We start from the raw sequence: 22,243 nt of genomic DNA on the forward strand, positions 1-22,243 counted from the left end.
CCTCCTCGAAAGGAGTGTACGTTTCAGGAGGTTCCTCTATTTTGTAATAGTGGAAGTACTTTGTTACAGGATTTGCTGCTGGAAAATTTATCCATGAATAGTATACCTCTGTCTGCCGATATTCGTGTGCCTCAATTACGAATATGACTGTACCACCTCTAGGTGTCAGTCCATTTTCTATAAGTTTTATGGTTATAGATTTCCTTTTGATGACTGGGATGAGTATTATATCCGGGTCTGCGTCTTGCATGGTAGCATCAGCTGCTGCGAGTTCAGTTGCTAATCTAACTGCCTCTCTTTCATCCTCATTGTCTGACATTTTACTGTCCAAAAGGTTATTTTGTTTGTTTGCAGATCAGGTTTCTTATGGAAACAAAGATTAGATGCACAATATTTTGGAACCGTGTATCCTTCAACGTTGACTTGTACCAATAACCATACATAGGAGTTCCCTCCTGCGAGGTCTGGCGGATATAACCTTTCACCCACTCCAGACGTCTTTGGAGTATTTGGGAAAAGGGGTCTGAATGAGAAAGCACGACTGAGTTACTCTAAATGTCTTACGTTAGTTTTATCGCCCTTTCCAAACGCGTTGGGCGCCATGTAGTGTAGTTCCTATCATCCCAATAGGCTCTGCGCATTGGAATAATACCTACAGCAGTAAAGGCCTAGACCAGACGTTAACTAGGTCTACTACTGTCGATACTAGACTTAAAGTTTTGGGTTTGCCAACGTAGCTCAGAGTTCACTAGAAACTTTCTCGAATGTTCAAGGAGGACTTAACTTCCGTGATTAGACAAGAAGGGATTTAGTTTCTGACAACCATAGAACATGACAACTTTGCTCTCCCCTAATCAAGAGTATATCTCGAGAGTCGTGTGAACAAAAGGCAATTTATTTTACTCAGTCAGTACGTGCATTCTTTGTCTCATCAGATTGTAGAGAAAAGGAAGAGACGGGCGTGTTCAATAAAAAGGTGTTATTTATTGATCAGTCTCTTTTCTCATACAAGAGAAATGGATCGATATTATTGCAATACTTATAGTTAAGTAAAGTGCATACATTAAAAGCAATAGTATAAAATAATACTGTAAAAACATTGATATGGTTTCTAAGCCATAAGATGTTTAAAATGAATAAAATATATTACATACACATATACATTTGACTAAACGTACTCAACTGGTGTTTCTAAATACGCCTACCCCGTGTACCTGACCTAAGTCTAATGCGTGGGCGGGAATAGAAAGTTACAGTTTAAGTTAAGTTTGTTTTTGCCAAGTGAATAACTAAAGAATTCTCTGTGAGGGGTTATTCAGTTCTGTACCTGGAATCTAGGTTGATTGAGGGATGGTATCTCTCTCTCTGGTCTCGATATTCCAGGCTGCCTGCGAGGGCTACCCGGAAGCGCCGGTGCTGGATCTCTCGGCAGGAGAAATCAGCGCGTCTCGTTCTCAGCGCGTCAGGAAGGCGGGGCTGTGCCAGCGGGGTCTGCTCTGCTCTTCGCTTCGGCAAGTATGGCTGCTCCGTCTCGTCACCACGCGTGTGTTTGCATAGGGCAATATCGGTAATATTTATACCTTTAAGGTGCAGAGATTGACGTAAGGATGGACATAGATACGTCAATAAGGATGTCATACGACTTGCTCGTTAGCACATTCTTTTACTGAAGTTCTCGGTGAAATCAAAACAATGGCCGCAGGGTTTTGCCCAGGTTGTCATAGGTTTGATTTGTTATGAGAACTCCGTATGCCTTATCAGGGGCTGGAGAAATATCGCTTGTCTAATTAGATCGCAAGCGTTATGACCTAATCAGATAACACGTTCCTGTGCCGTAGTGTGACTGCGTCAGATAACGGTATCTGCATCATGGGGGTTTTCTGCCTCATGGGCTGACTGCTAGTTAACTTGTTGGCTTGTTTAACCAGAATAGGGTCAGGAATAGGGGGATCGATTCAGAACCTATAGGAATACATCACAATGCTGAAGAGCCAAATTACATCTTAACACACTTCTCTCATGCAAATAGAAAGGACAGACCTACTGCTGAATGTCTATACTGAGCAGCAAAACGCAAGCATAGGTTTAAGGAAAGTGTGGTTGGCCTTCTACACGTTCATGGATAAAGAAAAAAGGGGCAAGAAAAACAGCAGAAAGTTTGTTAAAGGGTATTTCCCGTGGCTGGATTCATACCAGCATTTTCTATTTAAAGACAGATGATTCAGGACTAAAATCTGTCTGATCATGGCCTTAATAATTGAAAGTTTTAGAAAAAATGTGTAGGTCCATTAGTGAATGGTCTTGTTAGAATACAAAGGGTTAAATGCAATGGGTTTAAAAGAGAATAAATACTTCAACAAACAGTATCACGGAGCGAGCATCTGCTCCCAGGCCGAGCATCATTAATAGTGATGTTTTTTTCCCATGCAAACACATCCTGTTGGGATCTAGGAACAGAAATTTCAACTGCACGTTCTTGCGTTGTCATGGGCGTTTGCTGCTTCAATGAAAAATGAACATGTGCCTACAACATTTAGAAACATGCAACACAAAAAGATGGACGGAATGTTGAACATTGTCAAACATTCACCCCCAGTCACAGATCTGGGTTTAATCCATCGTTATTTTGCTCACCACGCCACCCCAATTCAGACATGGCCATATGCAAATCAGTCTTGCCCCTGTGCCTCATGGGAACAGTCCAGACCAAACTGCCTGGCCATGTCTTCCCTGGACAGGAATCAAGCATCCTAGGACTGGTTTCGGGCTTTCAGCGCTCATCAGCCAGTTAAGCTTGACTCCAGTGGCGTAGTGAGCAAGGGACTCACGTCTGGGCATACCCTTCCAACTTAGGGTGAAAATGCAACACAAAAAGATGATGGACGGAATGTTGAACATTGTCAAACATTCACCCCCAGTCACAGATCTGGGTTTAATCCATCGTTATTTTGCTCACCATGCCACCACAGTTCAGACATAGCCATATGCAAATCAGTCTTGACCCTGTGCCTCATGGGAACAGTCCAGACCGAACATTTAGAAAAATACCATGGCCATTGGCTGATCCAAACACTTTCTGCATCTGCCAGGGCTTACAACATCTGTTGCTTCACACCACATAGTAAGGCTGAGCTTTTTGCTTAATTTCCTGTCTAGTGTCATGTGATGTCACCAATGCTTAATCAGCGAAAGAAAAGTGCAGGTGTCGAAACGTGTTTTTTAATATGGCACTGCCGACTTTCACCACTGACACCGCCCAAAGGAAGGTGCAATACCTAACCCATGGGTCAAATAGTAAAATGGGCAGTCTTTTGAGAAGGAAAAAAAAGACAAAATTAGGGTGCCAGTGGGACACTCGCACCCCTGGACCTATTGGACTAATGGAAGCTACCCCCTCATTTTGTGTGTTAGGGAATGTTGCACTGATATTGGAAGTGATTCCCCCCCCACTTCCTTGTGTAAGAAAGGGTAGCACTATTGCTGTCTCAGTTATTAGACAGTCAACGGGCAGCCCTGATTATCTAAACACACTTGTTCAGTGTCTCTGGGAGCCCTTTGTTGCCTCAACACGCCTGCTACAGTTTCCTTTGCCATGGGCCTTACTGTAGGCCTTGCTGTAGATCTCAGTGCTGCCTTCCTCAGTTCTCTTCTTGACTTAGCAATGTACCTGCAGGTCTCAAATACCCTGTGGGAGAGTTTCCAGCTGGCGCAATTAGCGTAGGACTGCGGTCGTATCCTGCGTGCCCGGTTAAAAAGCCTTATTTGCGCTGTTGAGTGCACAAGTAAATCTCTGGGTGTTTTAGTTGACATGGGTGTCACCCAGTCAAGAGGTGCACCAGCACTGTGCTGGTTTTGTATTTTACAATGATAATTACGAAGCGCAATGGTGCGGTGCAAGAGGAGGGAGCTCGCCCGGGCGGCAAGCTGAACCTGAGCCATGGGGGCCACTTCTGCAACCTGGGGCTCAACCATGCAACAAGGCCTAGCTTATTGCCCCCTTGCAGTCACTGCTATTGCTACTGCCGCTTCCACTTCTTATGCCTCTTTCTGCACCTAATGTAGCTTGCCTCTGGGAGTACTCACAGCCTGCCTCCCCCTGCCACTGCTGTCACAAGTAAAACAATTGGCGAAGTCCAGGTTCATGTAGGGGGCTTGATACAGTAGAAGGCCATGCCGGGCCTTTCCAATTGTGGACTGTGTAGTACTAATGCAGTGCCTGACAAGTGCCTTTAGAGCACTGAGTTATCGGGTAGGCTGACGGGGGGGGGTGGAGGGTACTGGGGGACCTTTAATACGCACCAATAACTGCCTGGCTGGTAGGGAAACTCTGGTTGGGGTTGTTGGGACTCCATGACAAGCGTGTGGGCATGCCGGCTCCTCGGAAAAGCACAAGCGGCACCGGCCTACCAGCGGCCACCTCCGCACCCCCTTCAAAGAGCCCGCTGCCTAACGCCTGCCCACTCGCTATCCCCATGGCCCTCGGACCGATAGGTGCAGTGCGATCTGTGGCTCGATCTGCGATCGCGGACTCTGGTCTCCGAGCTGCCACTGGAAACAGGCCAGAGCGGAGCGGTTCATGAAAGTGAGCGAGTGGGGGTCAATGCGGGGATAGAATGCGGGCCCGAACCTTCGAACAGGCCTATATATATATATAAATATGTTCACTGAGAAAACTAAAAGGTTAAAGTGGAGTTATACGTGAGGAAGGTAGTTCGATTTTAACTTACATTAACCCCTTCCATGCTGATGACGGCCCCCGTCCGTCATGCATCCCGGTGGGCGTGTGCTGATGACGGCTGGGGGCCGTCATGATCCCGCCCACTCTTTAAAACGGCCGCACAGCGCGAAAATTCGCCGCGCATGCAAGGGTTTAAAAACACTGAAATTCGTCAGTTAAGCCCCCAGACTTCATATGTCATGAGTGATGTAATATGTGAGGTCATAAACAGTTCCTCACAGTAGAGCTAGTTAAACTTATGTCAGTTATGTATAACTGATGAATGTCAAAGTTTCTGTTGGGGAGTTTATATCATTCTAAACAGTTCCATATATGGAAACCTAAATATTCTGAGAAGTCCCATTAAGAAAAACATGGAGAATACAAGAAAGTCCAATAGCTCTACAGTCTTAAGGAGGAGTTTCATTATATTAACACTACCAAGCTTCCATCTTAGAGTGGGATATCACCCAGATTGACAATACCAAGCCTCTACATTTATAGTGATACAGAGGGTATCACCCAAAATGTACATCAGGGGGCATATTTACAAGAAACTGAGGCATCTGTAGAGATGTGTCAGTTTCCCTTTGCTAGCTAGCAATACCCTTGCGCCATCATGGATGCGCCGTATTTACAATATGGCGCAAGGATTGACAGATGCGTCAGAAATTATGACGTATCTGTTGGCCCGAATGTCACGCATTGCTGTAGTCACGTCGCAAGCACGATGCAACTCCAGTAATGCATGTAGAGGCCTATTTGCACTACACTGCGTCACCCCTTACTCCTGCTTCAAGCAGGCGTAAGATTTTGACGCAGTGGCGTCCAAGATGTGGCGCAGTGAAATCTTGTAGATTTCCCTTGTCCACTTTTACGAGTCTTTCCTGCGTGGGAACGCCCACCCGTCATTCATTATACCTGACGCAGATTATAATGTGACGAAGGGCATTACAACATAACGCATCTCCATAAATGCTTCACATTGTAAATTGGCTGCACTGCTTACGCCGCTGCTGCATCACAAAAGTGATGCAACAGCAGCACAAAAGTGTCGCAGGGAGCTTGTAAATCTGCCCCCAGGTCTCTAGCTTTACAGTCATACAGTGGAATGTCAACCAAACTAACAATGTATAGCCTGTACCTTTACTGTTATACAGCTGGGTGTAGCTCAAGTTGACGATGACAAGCCACTGTTTGTACAGTCATGGAGGAGGGTGTCTCCCAAATCGACAATGCCAATCCTCCTTCAGGCATACATCGGGTGTCAAATCATTAGGCAATGGCTGGCTTTAGCTAACACCTACCTGGATTGTGAGTTGTTTGGACAGGAGGGCCCCGATTGTGTTGCACATGTTTCCAAAAAAACTGTAGACACTACAGATAACAGAATCTCCATGCCTGGTTTTCTTGCTGTATCGTAAATAGAAGAGCCTGTTAGGTAAAACAAAAGAAAAATCTGAATTACTGCAACCAGGTAAAATAAATTGTGACACACAGTTAAGAGTGCTATTAAAAAATGAACTTTCAAGCATGCATAAGTGTTGGTTAGAAACATCTCCATTGTTAATATGTTATTAGGTACTTTAATGGGAATACTTTTATCTGAAAGTCACCTATATCTTTGAGAGTCTTCTTCAAATATCTCAATTCTTTTTTCAGTAGTCCATTATCTATTCGTAGGGCCTTTGAGAGGAAAAGACCATTTTGCGTAGTGTTCCCACACTTTTATTCCCTTAGGACTACCTGTATTGTCAAATTGTGCGAGCAGATGGACTCTAAAATAAGTACATTCTGAGAGGTAGTTGAATCTGCTGGTAGGCAGGGCAAGTTCTGTTTGGTCCCAACACTGAAGACTCTACGTTATATAATGGGCCACTTGTTCAATTATTGGACCAGTCCATTTTAGAATGGATGTTGTAGGAACTTCTGCTTTTTGTGTTCCTTCGAGATTGACTGAAGAAAACAGTCGCTCTCTGATGTCAATTCAATTTTTTGTACTCAGTGATGTAGTGGGAACGCATTCAAACTTGCAAATGTGTAACCCAAGGTATCTCGAGAGGTGCCCGAAAAACGAGTTGGTGCTAAAGGATGGACATTAAGAAAACGGCCGTTCAAGGCTCGCGGGCCTGTGAAAAAGTAAGAAATTGACAAACACTTGCCCCTTTTTGTTGCGCTTCTGAGCGCTCCTAATTTGAGCGGGAATGTTCCATCAGAGGTCCTGTAGGTGTGATTGTTTCCTTCCTTATCAGTTGTTAAACTCATGTTAAAATCTCTAGTTAGAACCCATAAATATTTGGGCAAGTTAATTTAAAATTTGCAAGATTGTTTCCAGTTTTTTTCTAAAACTTAGTTTTCCCCAAGACAGAGTGAGAGTGTGTGTGAGAGAGTGTGTGAGAGAGAGTGTGTGAGAGAGTGTGTGAGAGAGTGTGTGAGTGTGAGTGTGAGTGTGAGTGAGTGTGAGAGAGTGTGAGAGAGTGTGAGAGTGTGTGAGAGAGTGTGAGAGAGAGTGTGAGAGAGAGTGTGAGAGAGAGTGTGAGAGAGAGTGTGAGAGAGAGTGTGTGAGAGAGTGTGTGAGAGAGTGTGTGAGAGAGAGTGTGAGAGAGAGTGTGAGAGAGAGTGTGAGAGAGAGTGTGAGAGAGAGTGTGTGAGAGAGTGTGTGAGAGAGTGTGTGAGAGAGAGAGAGAGTGTGTGAGAGAGAGTGTGTGAGAGAGAGTGTGAGAGAGAGTGTGTGTGAGAGAGTGTGAGAGAGAGTGTGTGAGAGAGAGTGTGAGAAAGAGTGTGAGAGAAAGAGTGTGAGAGAAAGAGTGTGAGAGAAAGAGTGTGAGAGAGAGATTGTGAGAGAGAGTGTGTGTGAGAGAGAGTGTGTGAGAGAGAGAGTGAGTGTGAGTGTGAGATATGTTTAATAACAGGAAGGAATGTTTTTCCTGGCAGTTGTGAATTTTAATCCCCATTAACCGTGGCACTAATAGTTGTAGGTCTGTTATTCTCAACTCCAGGTTAGTGGATAAGCATATGGCTAAATACCTCTTTGGGCATCCTATTTAATAATGTTTTACAGCTTGTATATGATAGTCTAAATATCGAATTAATGGGAAGGTGGCCTCACACCTTGTTAGCTGAAAAATGAGAATGTTTCGAAAGAGCGCCAAAATTCGTCTAATTGGCCATCTGAAGCCGTTTGTGGTAGACCTCCCAGATTCCAGGATCAAATCGACTTGCTTTTATATACAAATGTATTTGAGGCATAAATTCAGATTTTCTTAGTATATGATAAGGCTAGAAGAAGCCAGGACCAATCGTTTTTCAGATCTGCTTGTGTTATATTGGAGGATCATTGACGCCGTGTAGTAGGTTCAAGTATTTGGTGGAGTAGTTTTTGTTCAATGCCCCATTGTTTTAGGTGTCACATGCATCATTTTGGTTTTCTGAGAACAGTTGAAATGCAACAGGTCAGTGACTTTACTATGCATTTCCTTTTTATTTCATGGCTTGTAATTGACGAAAATCAGATCCGTAAACCGTGTCAACCACCCGAAATTGGTCCGGGGCTGTGACCAAGCTCTTCTTGTGGTCAGATGATTATGGAATTTTATTAGCTGGATTTTCTGGCCGGTAAAATCGGGTCCAGTGTTGACCAGGACCTTCTGGCCATAAAGCTCCTCCCAACTTGTAATTGGGTCCAACATACCTACCTGTACCGGATCATATGTGTAAAGTTTTTACGATCCATTTTAAACTCCCAATGATGTCTTAATATTTAAGCTTGACAATTTTAGACCGTCTGCTATTTCTCTGGGGAAAGCTCCACATGTTTCTCAAATTGGATGGATTTCAACACAATCAGGCTTGAACTTCAGTTTATGTGAAATGACTAAATGTGAAAACTGTTTGAAACTGATGTTTTGGATTTTGACAACCCTTAATGTCTCCTGAGAAGGGACATTTGCAGATCTTGGCAAGGACAAAGCTTATTGTGTTACCTCAACACATTACGACTTTAGACAGGAAGTTGCATGTTGTGTTTCCATGAAAATAGTATTAAATCGTGCACAGCGACGCAAGCATGATACACCGACCCTTTGCTCTGAAAATTCATGTCTCACAGGAAGAGGTATGCACGCCATATTGGAGCAATAGCAATTTGTTTCATGCACAAGCAGCAACACTCCTCCTCTCCATTGGTTGTTGTTCATTTTCAGTCTGACCTACATGGGTTTCTGACAGCCACTCTGGGTGCTAGTGTCCCAATTGCCATTACCATTGACCTCCCGAAACAGATGCGTGTCCCTTTTGCTCTCTTCCACATTGATATCCATGCTACTTCTGCGACCCCCAGGCTGCTTCCATCCATGTGACTTTATAGCCCACTTATTCATGCATTCATTCACGAATATACGTTTCCAATAGTGCTTAATGTGAGCTGGTGGTTTCCGGTGCTAGGCACTGGGCACTTAGGGCCAGATGTAGGTAATCCCGATTTACCTATTCTTAAATACCGAATTTTACCGATTCAGTATTTAAGAATAGGTAAATGAGATGTAGATACATTTTCGGAAAAATGACCAAATCGGTAATATTCGGTAATTAAGAATCGGTATTTACCGATTAGGTAATTCCTATTCATTCCTATTGGCCTGAAGGCCCATAGGAATGAATGGGAAGCCATTCAATATTACTGATTCAGTAAACACTGAATCTGTAATAGGGGGAACTCATGCAAGGGTGGCAGAGTGTCACATTGACACCCTGTTGCTCCCCTGAATCGTGCATGGGTGCACATGTGGCACACATACATGCCCTTGTCTGTCACATGGCACTGTTAAAAAAGCACAAAATTGCTTTTTTTAAGGTTTTCGAAATTTATCGCCAACCTTTTTTGGTGGTAAATACCGAATCCTTAACTGTGCAATGCACTCATTTGAGTGCTCCCTACATTTCAGATTCGGTAATTTACCGATTCGGTATTTTAAGGAATCGGTAATTTACCGATTCCTTAAATTACCGAATCTGAAATGTAGCACCTACATCCCAAATGCCCAATACCGGTCGGTAACAGCCGAAATTCGGTAATTTCGGCTGCTACCGACCAGTATTGCAGGGGCGTAACACAGGCCCCCACAGCCCACGCGATGCGGGGGGCCCCCCCAAGCTCCAGGGGCCCCCCTCGGCTAACAGCCATCCATTCTCGGAGGAAGTGGAATATCGCTTTCTGTGTGTTGAGCAGCATGGCATCGCCAGTTCTTCTAGCGCAAAAAGAAACAAAATTCCTGCCCAAAGGTTGGCAGCACTGAACAATCAAACCACGGTGACTTTGGATCGTCGTTCAATGAGCAAAATATGTGGTTCATGTGTATGGACCAAGTTAATGCTTCAAGTGCAATCACTACTGGTTCTATGGCTCCAGTCCTGGTGGTGGTCACATGCTGATAGCCAGGGCCAGTCTGGAAACCACAAACAGCCCTGGCAAAAACGTTCAAACAAGCTCTGCTATCCTTCACCCCACTTTCTAGCACTTTCCATCCATTATCAGTTGCTCTCCTCTCACTCTCTTCTGTCGCTCTCTATCCTTCTCTTCTGTCGCGCTCTCTCTCTCTCCTTCTCTCTTTCTGTGTCTCGTCTGCCTGCTGTAATTGACCACTGGGAGCTGGAAACTTGACAGAGGTGCCAGCAGTGGCCCAGGGCTTTCAAAAACATGACTCCAGTCATTGCAACTCTCTGGGGAATTGCCCGATGGAATAAATGACCAGTCCAGCCTCCCCCTGCTGAGAACCAGGGAAAGTGATTGTAATTGGTGGGGGGCCTTATGAGATGTTAGAGCACGTCACACTATATTCTAAAAGGGAAGAAGTGAAGCGCCTACATTTATTTGTGCGTGTCAGCTTTCTCTGTTGTGGCTTTAATCTGTTATTTTGATGCTTCAAATGAGAAGATGCTAGTTTATGACAGCAGCAGAATAATTAGTTGCACTGTGACTGGCATAATGCATGAAATGTCAGTGTACGACTACAAATCAGTTTCATAATAATTTCTTTTTTATATAAAATGCATCAAACAACATTTCACCATTTCCAGGCACTGTAAATAGCAGTTTGCTATAAGTCAGACTCTTGGTACTAAATATATCCAGCCTAGATGAACGGAAGGCTGTATAGCAGCCGCGGTCGGTAGTGGGAGTAGCTGCCAGACGGTGACGTGGGGAGGGGCACGGTGGGGGGTAGTAAACTATAGATTACGGAGGTTTACAGGTAAGTAAACGTATGAATAAATAAAACGAATTTCGTTGCGCGCACTGCATCGCATTTGGGGATGCAGTGCATGCAACTAAATTTGTTTTATTTATTTACATGTTTACTTACCTGTAAACCTCCGTAGTCCATAGTTTACTAACCTCCACCCTGCCCCTCCCACTCCCCGCATCACTGCCCGGCAGCTACTCCCACTACCGACCGCGGCTGCTGTATAGTCCTTATCATAATATGCAAATTCACATAGCATGTCCGCTCCAGGTGCTTACCTCACTCCAACATCTTGCTAGCTAGGAAACGTGTAAAGTCTATTTAGTTTGTGAGCATTGGCTTATGCAGTGGCACGAGACAGCTCCATTGGGTCTATTTCTACAGCAACATGTGTAAAGCTGTACCTGGGTACAAGGGAAGGCAGGGTTAGTCCACCAGCCTTGGCAAGCTGCTCTCTCAAAATTATTACAAACAACCCCTTCGCCTAAAATGACGAGGCAGAGAAGGACCATGATGTATTCTCACCCATAAAAGGCAGATGACTGACACAGATGTCAGTCAGGTCCTGGACCTGTACTTGCGACCTGTCACATTCACGAAGGTGGCATAGGCCCTTAGAAGAGCACCAGTGCACTGTCCATCTATCTGGCTTAAAAACAACAGAATACTGGCCCATTGCTGACACAGGCAAGGTAGCGAGCCACAGTACTCGAACCCTAGTGGCAAATCACTTTGCATTCAACAATTAACTTTCATAAGAAGTAGGTTCAAATCAACATGATATCTCTCCATATCTAAAGCCTGCCCCTTAGAGTAAACCCTAACAACCAAGTAACCAAGAGATACCCTTGGAAAGGAACGGATATTTTTGCTGCCACTCCTCGCTCCACTTTTGCCAAGTCCCTTTATCGGGTAAACTCCTTGTTGCATACCTCAGTCTGACCATGAATCTAAAAGGTTCAAAAGACAAAACAAATTACCATTACACCATATTAAAACCAAGCAGAATATGACTAGCTGACAATTTATGTAATTAGCCAGTAGCATTCTAGTGCTATATGAACTCCTCTGAATTTGTCCATTCCCAACATACAGTTTTTGAATGATTGTAGCCATCAAAATCCATCATAAATAATATACACCTAACAAAATAGCAGTGGTAAATTATTGACTACCAAAATATCATAAACACTATGCAAATAAAAATGTTGTTTCCAAAATATCGTTGTACAAAAATATCTACATTTCAAATGTATCTAATATAAAAATAGAGATTACAATACTATTGAGTTTTGAAATGAACATTAAAATTAACAAAAATATTAAAAGCAAAATGTAGGTTAACAAAGATTGATAATATATAAAAAAAATTAAACGCATTTAATAAAAATTATTTAAAAAATTTAAAAAGTTGCAATACTTTTTTGAAATATTTTTTATGTAATTATTAACACATTTTTTATTCTTAAAATGTAGTATTTGGAATTACAAATAATAAAAAATATTCCTAAAATGACAAAAGATAGTTCAATTAAAATATTTTTGTATATAGCTGAAAACATATCTTCACTAATAAAGTATAAAAATATAAAATTATTTCTTATAATCAATGAAAATATAATTTCTTTGATACTTTTTAATTTCGAATAGCTTAACATATATTTATAACACTGATGACAATGTTGGACTCGGAGTGGAAGGGGCCAATTTACTATTCCCACTCCAAACAAAGCAACACTGGGGAAAGCATTAGTGTTGGAGGTTGGGTGGGGGCGTCAGATTTACTGCCCCCATTCCCACTGCAAATTAAGCAACATGGAAGGGAAAAAGGGGAAAAGTATGTTTAGGCAAATATAAAATAAAAAAACTATAAAACATGTATTCTTTAGAAGAGTACACAAATAGAAAAATAAAAATGTGTATCAAATAAAACATATTACAATTGATTTAGTATATGTAATAACATCTGACATAAATTTAGATTAACCCAATTTCAGTCTCAAAAAATTGTTTAAGAATTACAATAAAAAAATAAAAACAAACACATTTCTTAAACAAAAAGATTTCTTTACGAATTGATAAAAAGTATTAGAAAATATACAGAAATAGTTGACACAAAAAGTTAAAATAAATACATTTAAAAAAAACGCTGACCAAAAATTCCTACAAACTCACCAAAACAACAAAAACGAAAAAATAATTAGTAGGCAAATGTAAAAATTTTGTTAAATTGTTTTTACATAAAAAAAAAGTGTTAAAACAAAGTTTCAACTACACCTCACCCAGACAAATATAAAACTCAGGATCTCAAAAGTAAATGACATTAAAACTTTTAAAATATTTTCCTTACCCTTTTATCGAAATATAAAAAAAATTAAAAAAAATGCATTTAAACATTAATGTAAAAAGCTTCCCACTCATATAGCAAATAAAAATGCAACGATCTAAAAACATTAAAATAACAAATTAAGTATAAATAAATCGAAATTAAGCTGAAAAATAAATAGGAAAAATGACAAAAAACTAAATGGCGTTTAATAAAAGCTAATAATATGTATTAAACATTATTATTTTTTTTTAATTCTTTTTATTAACAAAAGAGACCAACAATACATGAACAAACATCAACCAGAGTACTTTGGGTGACCATTGTTACACAATGTCAGATGTGGACTTCCAAAGTAAAGGCAATCAATTAAAAAGAAAAAGAACGGAGCTAGGTGTCCTCCTGCTCCTCACTATCGAGATCCAATTCCGGAGGTGCACAGATGTCGCCTCGATAGGTATTCCAGGGTCCCCAGATCTTGACCCATTTGCGGGGGCGCCCCCTGGACACATACACAGACTTCTCACGAAACATACACCAGTCGAGGTCCTCCATCCAGGGCCCGATCCGGGGTGCCTGAGAAGCACTCCACAGGCGTGAAATATTACGCTTGGCAACCGCACAAGCGAGAGCCACCCAGACCTTACCATGGCTCGGCAGGTCCGTAGGCTCCCACACATTCAACAAACATCTCCTCGCTTCCATCTCGACCCTCACTCCCCACACTTCACTTATTTTTGAATGGATCTTGGTCCAGAAATCACGGACCCTCTCACACTCCGACAATATATGCAGGAACGTCCCAGGCAGGCCACACCCCCTTCGACAATCGGCAGTCTCAGCCACACCCATCCTCTGCAGTCTCGGACCAGTAATTTAAGAACGGTGCAGAATCCTTAGTTGAACCAAACGGAGCCTCATAGGGACCGCCACCTCCCTGGGGTACGCCACCGCCTCCCTCCAATCCTCCTCATCAAGCACAAATCCATCAGCCACCCATTGTTCGCGTAATTGCACCAAGGGGTCCTCAGTGTGGTTGATCAGCTTGCTATACGTTAATGAAATCGTTTTAGTGGGGACAAGGCCATCCAGCAAACGATCCTCCAATGGGGAGGCCACCGGTAGAGTCTCACCCCCAGGGATCACCGCCCTCAGGTCATGGCTAATCTGTAGGTATCAAAACCGTTCCGTCTCATTCAGCTGATACTTGGCCTGCAGTTCCTCAAACGTCAACCTCCTGCCCTTACCCCACACATCACGCACCTGAGTTATACCAATCAAGTCCCACCGGTCAAACCCTTTCGTTTTCCAAAGCATCCCCAATTTCTCAGAGCTCCACAACGGAGTAGCCAGTGTCAGGCGCCCGGCCCATTTGAGGTCCCTGTTGGCCTCGTGCCACACTTTAGTGGAGGTCAAGGGGGGCCCCACCAACGGAGAATAGCCACGCCTCGAATATAGCACACAAGTGTACTCGCCACCCGGCACCTGACCGCGATCCATCGCATACCCCGGATCAACTGGTGAGCCATAGATAGCATGATTGATAGGGGCCATCGCGAGACCTATGGTTATTCACGACGACGCGAGATAGGGGGGGCAGAATACAAAAGACGCACCCATTCGATAGACACCGGGCCAAACCCCAACTTTGTCAAAACCGTAAAAAGATAGGGCCACTCCACCCGATCGAAGGCCATAGTTGCGTCAAGAGATAACACAGCCGGCTCATGAATGCGGGACGCACCCGCCACCACACCATGAAGTCGGCGAAGATTCAGTGCGGTGTTACGCCGTGGCATAAAGCCGGACTGATCCGGATGGATCAAAGTCGATATGACCTTCACGAGTTGGGTGGCTAACAGTTTGGCCAAAACCTTAGGTTCCACGTTCAACAAAGAAATCGGGCGATATGATAAACACTCCAGGCGGGGTTTACCCTCCTTGTAAATGACCACTATATTGGCGACACGCTGATCGTAGGGCAACACCCCACGGTCGCGGCTTTCAATGTACATGTCCTTCAAATACGGGGCCAACCGATTGGCATGAGGCTTAAACAATTCAATGGGGAGACCATTAGGGCCCGAGGCCCTACCAGAATGGACCCCCCTGATGGCCATCGCTACCTCATCATTCGTAAGAGCGGAGTCCAATAATTCCCTTTGATCGTCCGATAGGGCAGGCATCGGCATATCCCGTATTATTTCGGCGTTATCTGCCTCGGTAAAAGTTTCGGCCGAGGTATACACCTCCGCATAGTATCTAGCAAATTCGTCAACAATCGACTGGGGGTCCGGCGTGGCCCCCGAGCCCACAATATTCAGCTCCGGCATCAAGCAAGACCCCCAGTCACCCTTCTCCAGGCAAGCAATCAACTTTCCTGCCTTGTCCCCGTGCTCATAAATCCTATTCTGCGTGTTGGCGTGTTGTGCCCTAGCACGGTCACGTGTCAGGGTCCTATATTCATCCCGGAGGAGCCCGAGGCGATGACTCGCCCCGGGGTCCCCCCCGGAAGAAACAGCAGTTTCCAAGGCCAAGAGCTCCGCCTCAACCCTATCCAACTCCACCCTCATCTTCTTCTTCTGCACAGATACGAGGGAGAAGACCTCCCCTCTAACAACTGTCTTATACGCCTCCCAAAGGGAGCACCTCGAGGCAACCGACTCCTCATTCTCACGAAAATAGCTGTCCGTAATTCGCACCAACGCTTTTTTAACCACAGGGTCTTTCAGACGCCCCACATTTATGGGGGCTATCCTGCCCACGTCACCCTGCCCCACACACAGCCGAAGCAAGATCGGCGAGTGGTCGGAGAACCCCCGCGCCAAGTGAGCCACGTCTCGAACGATGGCAGCCTGCGCCGCTGGCAACAACACATGATCAATCCGCGAAAGGGAGTGATGCGCCGCCGAGGCATGGGTGTACTCAGTAGCGCATGGGTGTCTGAGACGCCAACAGTCAACCAGCCCCGTCGCAGCAATAAAGTCAGGCAACCACCTCCGAGAGGGCAACAACACACGGGAGGGGAGCCTATCCAACTCCCCGTCCATGACTGCATTAAAGTCCCCGCCCAGCACAGTGGTGCCGACCGGCACAGTTAAAAGCATCCGACCTAAATCACGAAATGTGTCAACCTGCAGCGCCGGGGGGACATAGATAGATACCAGTGTTACAATCCTGCCCTCCCACTGACCCGATATGGCAACATACCGGCCGCGATTATCAGACCAGTTCAAACGGATCGCAATGGGGAAGGAGTTCCTAACCAAGATGCCCACACCCCTAGAGCCAGATGTGAAGCCAGCATGGGCAACAAGTTTGTAACCGCCCCTGTGCAGAGCCATACAGCGCCTCCCCATGAGATGCGTCTCCTGCAACAATACAACGTCTGGCATTTGTCGCCTAATTGGCCTACTCACCATGGTTCGCTTTATCTTATCACCCAATCCATTCACGTTCCAGCTGAGGACGGAGAACCCCAGTCCATGTCTAACGGAAGCCATTCATCATCTCAGAGCACAGAAGATCCACTTGCACCCACATCAATCTCTGGTCAAACAAAATAAATCAAACAAAACACAAAAATCCCCAACAGCCAGACCCGCAACCCCCCCACCCAACTCGCAGTGTGCCTGTCGCCCCCAACTAACTACAGATATCTAAAAGTAGAAAAACGGAGGAGGACCTTACAACAGGCTGCCCACCCCCACCATCCCAGACCAACCACTGTTCCCCCCCCATTCGGTGAAAGCACAAAAAGAAAAAGAGTCTTGAACAAAATTGGACCAGAAGGGGGAAAAATAACGGGTATAACCCCCACCAGACCCTTATACGCCAACGCTACAGTCTGAAACAGGTCACTGTTCCTCGTTATTCGATCGGGCCCGATCCTCCTGCTCCGACCCCACAATTCGATCCAGCCAGTCCGCAGCCATTTCAGGATTGTCAAAAAACCAAGTCTTTTCGTCACGTTCAACCCTCAAGTGTGCCGGATACATCATAGAGTACTTAATGTCACGGGCCCTCAGTCGCCGTTTGATTGACAGAAACCCTTGCCGTTGTCTCTGGACCAACTGCGTAAAATCTGGAAAAAAGAGCAGCGAAGCGTTCTCGTAGGCCAACGGGCCCGCGGACCGTGCTGTTTGCAGGATAGCGTCCCGGTCTCGGAAATTCAGTACCCGGGCAATGATGAGACGCGGAGGCGCTCCGACCTTCGGGCGGCCTCCGAGGATCCTGTGTGCCCTCTCCACGGTAAAGAAATTGCTGAGGCCCTTAGGCTTGAGATGTTGCAGGATAAGGTCCTCAACAAAGAGGTCTGGAGTCGCCCCCTCGGAACGCTCCGGAACCCCCAGGATACGGACGTTGTTGCGGCGGGCCCGACCCTCGTACTCATCGAGCTTCCCATCGAATTTAATGCGGGCTGCCTGAAGATCATGCACTGCCTTCTGGAGCTCAGAGACATCCTCGAGGAGACTCCCCGTCTTGATCTCAAGGTTCTTGACCTTCTCAGTGGTTTTGGTGAGGTCAGCCCTGATGAGACCCACCTCAATAGTGACAGTGTCCAATTTAGTGTCCATCTTGCCCAATGAAGATTGAATCCCAGCGATAGCCACCATTAAGTCCTTCATGGTGGGGTCCTCGACGTCCGGGCCTCCCTCCGCAACCCCGGACGGGGTTCGTTTCGCATCCACTGGTGACCCTTTGGAGACGGCATATTTGTCTATGCGATTAGACTGGACCTTCCGGACAGATTTAGTAGATCTCGGCGGAGGCTTCTCGAGATCCCTCGACGCCATCTCGACCGCGAAGGCAGGAGAAACCCACTACTCCTCAGTCGAGTGGAGGCGGGTCCTGCGATAGGTAACCTCAGAACTGAAGAAAGAGGCCCAAGGCGTCTCGTCCGCCACCCAGAGGTGACAAAGTGAGATCCGACCGGCCACTTCCGTCCCAGATGCCGATGTTGTTGCACTGCACCCCGGATGACACCAAACCAGGGGTCCCGGGCTCCGGGACCACAGGCCCAAATCTTGTCGGCGAGGATAGCCAGGCACCAAAACAGCCAAACGTTCCGGAATTTCACCTGACGACTCAGGTACTGGTCCCCCACCCGTCTGTGGGGACGGGGTTCAGGATGTAATGCCGGATTGTCGATCAGGAGGTGGCGGCCGGGCGGAGCCGATGCTCAAGCGGCCATCTTGGTCGCTGGCGCGGCTCCTCCCTCCGTATTAAACATTATTACAATAAACAAGACCTAAAACTGTGCAAAAACCCAGTATTATTAAAGTATTAGATATTTGAGCCAGCAGAGAGTCCGGCTGCAAATTAGCAGCTCTGAAGGGCTCTGCCGGCCGTAAACACAATTTACCATTCATCCTGTTCAGAAAAACACGATCTACCATCCTGGCCCTGGGAGGAGCCCACTGAGTGACCCGTGAAATTATCTGTGGCCAACCTGCTGCTTCTTTCGCCTATTATAGTACTAGCAGCTGCTAAGGGTAGCTCCTACGGCTGTCGACCCATGCCGCATGGTGCTGTGCTGCTAGCCCAGAGGTTCCCGGGGCTGAAAACTGGGGGAAGCCTTCATATGGTGGCTGCTGCTGCAGGAGGTCTCTGGCGTCACCCTCCCATGTTGTGACTGGTGCATCTCATCACCCCTGATGGCATGTTGGCCGTGAGAGTAGCTCACCAGCATTGAGTCTTGGACTGACCCGTTGACCTGAGCGGTGAGAAGTTGGGAAAGCCTGGGTTGCATGTTGGAGGCTTACCAACAATCCCCCTCTATCCCACTGTCCTTGAGATAAGCGCCCCTGCCTCCCTACCAACTGTACGGCCCTGTTAAGCCTGATTTGCTGCTGTCCTACCCATACCTGAAATCTGAAGGCACCTCGCTATTGTGCCTCACTGCTCGCCATCAGACCAGTGGCATAAGAATAGACCCTGCAGCCCCAGCTATGCGGGGGGACCCAGAACTCTAGAGAACCCCATCCGAACTGTGTATGAGCAGGCCAGAAAGCTCCTGACTAGGTCCAGAGGGTGGGGGCCCCCTCCATGCACTTTGCAGGGGGGCCCCCACAAGTTTTGTTACGCCAGTGCGGTATTGGGCCACCTACATCTGGCCCTTAATTGTCGACATCCACACATATGACAGCTGCCACATGGTGGCGCGGTTTGTATAATTTAGAGATGAGAAGAACAGCAATTTGTTTATTAATTCAGTATGCGTTAAAAACAACTAATATCTGCCGCCCAAGCTATTTTTTATAGCTTTGGGGGCCTGTAATAGACTGAATTACCACACTAGTAGCAGTGTGCTGGTTAGTAGTTGTGTAGGTACTGCCATTGGCAATGCTGGCAGCGGCAATGGGTGATGCAAGCTGCAGGGCCAACCTATTATTTCCTTACCTGCAAACTAATATGGTTTTAATATAATTGTTGTATTTCCTTGTTGCATGTGAAGACAACGGCTTCCTATGTGGATAGGTACATTCCATACAAATACATTAAGACTTCAGTGATCAGCAACATTTCATTCATCTATCCACTCCACTAGGTGTAGACCCTCCCACCTGTCCACTACTTTTTATGTATCCAACCACTCACCCGTATAGTTACTCACCCGTCCACTTGTGAAGTCTAATTTTTACTCCTTCACTGCCTCGACCATCCATTTGTACACTATTTATCCATCCACCCACTTGCCAACCCACATGCCATCAGACCAATAAACCACTTTCAAACACCACTTCACACAAGCCATGCTACATCAGGGGTGTCCTGATACAAACATACACTATATGTCAGAGCATACCAAGAGAAATGAACATCACTCCGTATTAGGGCCTCCACATCTGGACACAATTCAATGTAGAAGGCCTCTAGAACATGTGACAATAGCCCCTGGAATATACGTCAAAGTGGCTTCTGAACTGGATGCAACACTCGTGATGAGGCTCCAACGATTTGATACAGCATGCCATAAGTACCTCCAAGAACTCTATAATGCCCCAGCGGTTAATAAATGGCATATTGTTGTCAAAACTGGGCGCAATATGTCAGATGTGGCCTTTCATGGTAACAGCAACACTTCTGGCAGGGCTTTAAGTGGGATGAAAAACTGGTGGGACTCTCAAAGGGGCGTGGCCAATGTGATTAAGGGCGTGGCTTAACAAATAAGCTACAATTTTGTGCTTAGCACAGTGTGCCACCTGACTTGTATTTTGCTGTTTCTGTCATTGCATCGAGATATATGTTACAACAAGTAACATCAAACCTACAAGAAGTCAGGACTATTGGCTTAGTCAATGGTTGTCAGTTGCATAAGATAAATGAGCAGCAACTATGCCTTGTATAGAATATTGAAAAAGCTTCCGCTTAAAGCCCTGGTGACACCACGACGATGTTGCTGCTCCTGAGTTTCAAAAAGAGAATGGAAATCCAGAGAGAATATGACTCTGTAAAGGATTTCCCTTCCCATACAATGCTCACCTGGCATGACGTCATGCCGTAACTTCTCCACTAGTGAGAAGTGAGCAGTGTGAGCAGGCGCACATCCATATGCCTGCTGTCACTGCATTCTGGAAAAAAACAGACCGCCTGTGCACAAAACAGAGCCCGATTGAGACCTGTGTCGAGGCCCCTTTAAAAAACTGCCGGGGCTCAGCACCGGTGAGACCCGGCCCTCTTAAAGCCCTGACTTCAGGTGATACAGTAAGGATTGGACACAATGTTCAAGGAGGGGTTTGGGCATGCTGCACAATAATCTGGATAATCTCTCCAGGACTGATGCAATATGGCAGACGAGGACTTAAGAACAGGATGCAATATTCTGAGTGGGACCTCAAGTGGCCTGAGTCCAGTAGTTCAAATGTGACCTACAGAATTCGACACATTATGGCAGAGTTGTCATCTAGAAATGAACACACTAATCCAGATGCAGGCAGGTGAGTTGGAAACATGGCAGTGGTGACATCTAGTACCAGATACAGTATAGCAGAATTGTTATTCAGAACTGGGTATAACACTCAAGAGGAGTGTTGCATCCTTCTTTCATTTCTTCTCTGTCCTTCTTTAGTGTTTGTCATTACTTGCTCAGCAGGCATCTATGATGTCACATAGTGTTCCAATTGTGTATGCTTGAAAGCAGGGACAGTTACATCTGAGGCTGAGCTGGAGTCCATCTGCTCCTGGTGGGGTTTCTATTATTGGATCTACTTTATTCTATTTTATCTACATGACCTGAATCTTATCTTCAATAAACCTAATCTGTTTCATATACTGGACATAAAGACTTCAATTTGTTACAAGGAGGTCTCCAGAATTGGGTACAACACTCCAGAACAGGCATCCGAAGTGGATGGCACTACTGTGGCCCACATATGTAGACCAGAGCTGATCTCCCGAACACTGCAACGATATACGAGCCCTTCTAAATAACAACAACACGTCTGGGCGGACTCCAGAACTTGACAGACCACCCAAGATGTGTCACTCAGAACTGGCATCCAGAGAAGGCCTCCAAAATTGGGAAATACACCAAATGTTGCATGCAGAAAAGAGCGCATTAAGACAATAACTTTCACAGGCTGACAGATTACTCCAGACATCTCTTGCAGAACATATAGCAAAGGCAGAAAGCAGGATTGGACACAGTATGAGAGATGTAACATCCATGATTAAACCGACCAACCAATTTCGTCTTCTAGAGTGGGAGACAATGCTCCAGATGGGCTCTCAATTAAGTTTCCAGAACTAGTCAACACTCCAGATGTGGACAAAATGGCCAAGATCTGGGCTATAGAATTGTAAACGATTTATCAGATGGGGTTCCCAGACTTGTAAACACTATTCTAGATATGACTCCAGAACGGTACACAACACTCAAGATGTAATTTCTCATACTGGATACAATACACCAGACAGGGGCTCTATAAATAGTTGGGAAATGCCAGATGAAGCATCTGG

At 45.5% G+C, this 22,243-nt stretch overlaps 1 protein-coding gene across 2 annotated transcripts in view; it reads right to left on the reverse strand.

Moving 5' to 3' along the window:
- Positions 1–22,243, reverse strand: part of TMEM44 (transmembrane protein 44) — a 193,534-nt gene that overhangs the window by 150,013 nt on the left and 21,278 nt on the right. For both annotated transcript variants that reach the window (XM_078666270.1, XM_078666271.1), the window contains exon 2: positions 6,025–6,151. In XM_078666270.1, coding sequence (XP_078522396.1) covers positions 6,025–6,151 — 127 coding nt within the window. The remainder of the gene's footprint in view (positions 1–6,024; positions 6,152–22,243) is intronic.

The sequence above is a fragment of the Lissotriton helveticus genome, chromosome 11, assembly GCF_964261635.1.
Source record: "Lissotriton helveticus chromosome 11, aLisHel1.1, whole genome shotgun sequence".
NCBI classification, from domain to species: Eukaryota; Metazoa; Chordata; class Amphibia; order Caudata; family Salamandridae; genus Lissotriton; species Lissotriton helveticus.